The sequence below is a fragment of the Theobroma umbraticum genome, unplaced genomic scaffold (genome assembly GCF_002168275.2).
Source record: "Theobroma umbraticum cultivar Fairchild unplaced genomic scaffold, ASM216827v3 scaffold_4.1, whole genome shotgun sequence".
NCBI lineage: Eukaryota > Viridiplantae > Streptophyta > Magnoliopsida > Malvales > Malvaceae > Theobroma > Theobroma umbraticum.
Genome location: NW_018397258.1, coordinates 5,910,442 through 5,914,361, shown reverse-complemented (window position 1 = coordinate 5,914,361; position 3,920 = coordinate 5,910,442). Strand labels below are relative to the sequence as shown.

At 37.2% G+C, this 3,920-nt stretch overlaps 1 protein-coding gene across 2 annotated transcripts in view; it reads left to right on the top strand.

The window, feature by feature from the left end:
- Positions 1-3,650, top strand: part of DEG2 (DEGP protease 2) — a 23,004-nt gene extending 19,354 nt beyond the window's left edge. For both annotated transcript variants that reach the window (XM_021423929.2, XM_021423931.2), the window contains exons 13-21: positions 809-865; positions 1,121-1,224; positions 1,445-1,532; positions 1,648-1,733; positions 1,862-1,886; positions 1,990-2,061; positions 2,469-2,519; positions 2,594-2,654; positions 2,734-3,650. In XM_021423929.2, coding sequence (XP_021279604.1) covers positions 809-865; positions 1,121-1,224; positions 1,445-1,532; positions 1,648-1,733; positions 1,862-1,886; positions 1,990-2,061; positions 2,469-2,519; positions 2,594-2,654; positions 2,734-2,978 — 789 coding nt within the window. In that variant the 3' untranslated portion in view covers positions 2,979-3,650. The remainder of the gene's footprint in view (positions 1-808; positions 866-1,120; positions 1,225-1,444; positions 1,533-1,647; positions 1,734-1,861; positions 1,887-1,989; positions 2,062-2,468; positions 2,520-2,593; positions 2,655-2,733) is intronic.
- The last annotated feature ends 270 nt before the right edge of the window (positions 3,651-3,920 follow it).

The window sequence follows — 3,920 nt, the reverse complement described above, 5'->3', positions numbered from 1 at the left end:
AAAATGCACAAGTGCACTTATACTTACATGCACATGCATATATTTTGTTTGCATTTTCCCTGGGGATAGTGAGGATTTGTGTGCCCTTGTATTTGTGGATGGTGGGATACAAGAATGATTTGTGTCGTAGGAGTTGGATTTCAGAATTGTGTTGTAGACCTGCTGAAGAGAGTTTCAGATGAAGCTTCTTGGAGGAGATGGTGGACACTAACTGATGTGAAAGCTGTGTATGAGGATACTGGGCATGACAAAGATAAAGCTTTGAAAAATGAAAAACATGCAGCAATGGATCAGTACTGAGAGATTGTAAAGAAATGTAAATTAAGGCCAGATTATGCATAGATTATTGTCTAATGGCTATGTTTTTTTGTGCTGACCTCCTATAATTCGTTCTAGTTCTGGACCGAGTTTAAAAGCATCATATATGTTCTATCTAACATTCAAGAATTTGTTAAAGTTTCGATGAAGGTTGGTAGGTGTCAGTAATTAGTATCAAATGAATGTGCAAATATAAAGTATTCATTCAGAAATTGGTAAACTTTAGAGCTGGAAACATTTATGAGTCGCTGTTATCTGGGTTGTTTATGTAGACTCCACAAAGCATTTTGTTTTTCCTGAATTCATCATCAGGCCCCATTTTATTAGCAAGTTACCTGTTTCTAACAGTGCATCTGATACAATTTTGCAATTCATATGTCTAATCTTAATAAAAATTGGTAGTGTCTTGTCTGTTGAGTAGTTCGTTTCCTTAAATGTTTTTTTGACTTTCACAGGTTTGTTTCCTGAAATGTTTTTTTGACTTCCACAGGGTGTACTTGTTCGAAGAGTTGAACCTACTTCAGATGCAAATAATGTTTTAAAGGAGGTAGGCTGGCAGTATTCACAAGCATCTAAGCATGTTGCACCTTTAGTTGTATTTTGTTGTCCATCTCATTTCTCTGTATTCACACCAGCATATTAAAGCTTCAATATATATTTATTTCTAGTTATTTTCATGAGTCCAATTTTCTCACTGATGATAAGAGAAGCCTAATGATAAAGATTTGTTTGGCTTTCTTTAGACGTTGTTTATAATTGTATGGTACGAAAGGAATTTTTTATTTTACTTTTACCTTTCCAGGGGGACGTGATTGTGAGTTTTGATGATGTTCATGTGGGTTCTGAAGGAACAGTGCCGTTCAGATCAAATGAGCGCATTGCATTTCGCTACCTCATTAGTCAAAAGTAATGCCAAGAAATCGCATGAAAAGCTGTATCGCATACATTTTTTCACTCAATTTAACACTTTATGCAATATATTGCAGAATGAACATTCTTATCTTTGTGTTTTCCATCTTTTCAATCTCCTATCCTATTTATCACTTTTTCAGTCATTTCTTGCGCCATTCATTCTAGATGCTTGTGATATAAGTTTGTCATGCTTCCAATTTAAGCTCTCTTACAGATTTGCAGGTGATGTAGCAGAACTTGGTATTGTTAGAGCAGGCAGATTCATGAAAGTTCAAGTAGTTTTAAATCCAAGAGTACATTTGGTATGCAATTTAAGTCTTCGTGCTGAACTAAAAGATACAGCTCCAGCAATATTGGTTATGTTTGCTTTCTTTTTAGATGCTAATGATTTAGATCCTTTTATGGCTGGCATTCTAGGTTCCTTATCATATTGATGGAGGTCAACCTTCATATTTAATTATTGCTGGTTTGGTGTTCACCCCACTTTCAGAACCATTGATAGAGTATGTTTTCTCATTCCCCACAATCCAACAGTTTCTATAATTCTTTTACCTGGATGGATTAATGATGTAAAGATACTAATGTTGATCATGAAGTAATCTGTGTTTCATTATTGATGTCAAATGTTCAGGGAGGAGTGCGAAGACTCTATAGGGGTAAGTTGAAAATTCTAGAAAACTTCCCGAAGCATGATAAAGTTCCACTTTGATACCAAAATGCTTTTGAGGTTCTACATTTAATTGTCATTCTTCTTCTTAGTTGAAACTGCTAGCGAAGGCACGGTACTCATTGGCAAGGTTCAAAGGAGAACAGATCGTGATACTATCACAGGTGCGCTGCTTATGATATGATGTTTGACATTGATAGCTAAGGCAAACTATCACATAAGAATATTCTTTCAGTAACCCTCTAGCTAGTTCTTAGTGTCATAATAATGTTTTTATGTTATAAGGATCAAGGGAACAAGTTAATGATTAGGACTTGCAAATTTCCAACTTGGAGGTCTCCGGTTCAAATTTTTGGATACGGTATTGGGGTTTATGAGATGAGACAGGGTTATCTCTTGTTGAGTAGTCTTAGCCTCCAAGAACCAATGAGTCTTCATGTCCCCAAAAGAAAACATTTCTATTCCCGTGCCATGATGTCATCGTGCCATAGAGCATGGGTTGTCTTGATGGGAATTTGGGAACAGTATTTCTGTGCATGTGACCTGACTTTGTTTATCTTGTCTTCAATAGATTTTGGCAAACGAAGTGAACATCGGATATGAGGACATGGGCAACCAGCAGGTGGGTTTTCTATGTCCTTCTTATAACTTGCGTATGCCAATTCATTCACATGTACTAAAATGTAAAAATTTCAGGTTTTGAAGTTCAATGGAATTCGAATAAAAAACATTCATCACCTAGCACACCTTGTGGCTTGTAAGCGTTAACATCCATTATCTAGTCTTCATCATCAATCTATTAGGTAGTTCTCATGGAAGTTCATATTCTTGTTCAGGTTGTAAAGACAAGTATCTAGTGTTTGAATTTGAAGACAATTACCTAGCTGTTTTGGAGAGGGAAGCAGCTATGGCAGCTTCTTCACGCATACTCAAAGATTATGGAATTCCGTCCGAAAAATCTGATGATCTTTTAGAACCGTATGTTGATTCAGTTAGAGACAACCAGGCCATAGAGCAGGACTATGGCGATAGTCCAGTTTCAAATTTGGAGATTGGCTTTGAAGGACTCCTTTGGGCATAATTATTCCAAGTCGAAGAATTCAGTTTGATCATCTTGGCAAGGAAAGGTCGGGGAATAAAAGAAGATCCTGGCTCGGAAAGGTTATGATTGAGAGCTTAAGTTTGCCACGTCACTCAAAAGCTTTTATTGGTTTCTGTGAAGCCGTTATCAAAATACCAGAGTGCCATCTCGTCCTTCCCTTTCCCCCATCCTCCCGTGGTTGGTTAGGATTTATGATTTGGTTGTAACATTTTTTGGCCCATTTCTTGATTGATTAAGGGAAGCATGGTTGCATGCACTGGATCAGAATGAGGCTGCAACGAACCTAGAGACCGGAGAGCATTTGATGTACATGTTTTGAAAGAATAAAAAATGTTGGATTATCATCTCACTCGATTCGATGTGAAATATACAAAAAGACACTATCCCCAATGTTATCATCAAGCTCTAGGCTGGATCAGGCCATGTAATAAAGCTCATAAAAACTGTCCTATTAATCTATTTCTTTTTCCCCCAATACCATGACATATCTTTTTATGAGCAAGGCTGTTTCAAGTAGGAGAGTAGGGACTTATTAAGGAAGATACCAAACATTACGCATAAACCATTGATTGCATCACAATACTTCCTTCTGTTGAAGGGACTCCTTACAGAAGTGACTTGATATCATTGGCTATGTTCTGAGCGTCAGCACTCGCACCATGCAATCCTCTTCTTGACAATCCAACGCAGTACAAACCATTCTTTCCCTTCCAATGGTTTGGGAAACTCGGTTTGGGAAGTCCATCATCGTTCAGCAGGTATTCATCTCCCTGCTCAAAGATAAACTTGTCAAATTAAGGGAGTGTTCAACCATTCTTATAAGGTTTATTACATGAAAACTTGCAAGATTTTGGTCTTAGTTTTAACTCCTACTAGTCTACTGCTAATGCAAACTCATGTCATTTTACCTTAAGCCAGACA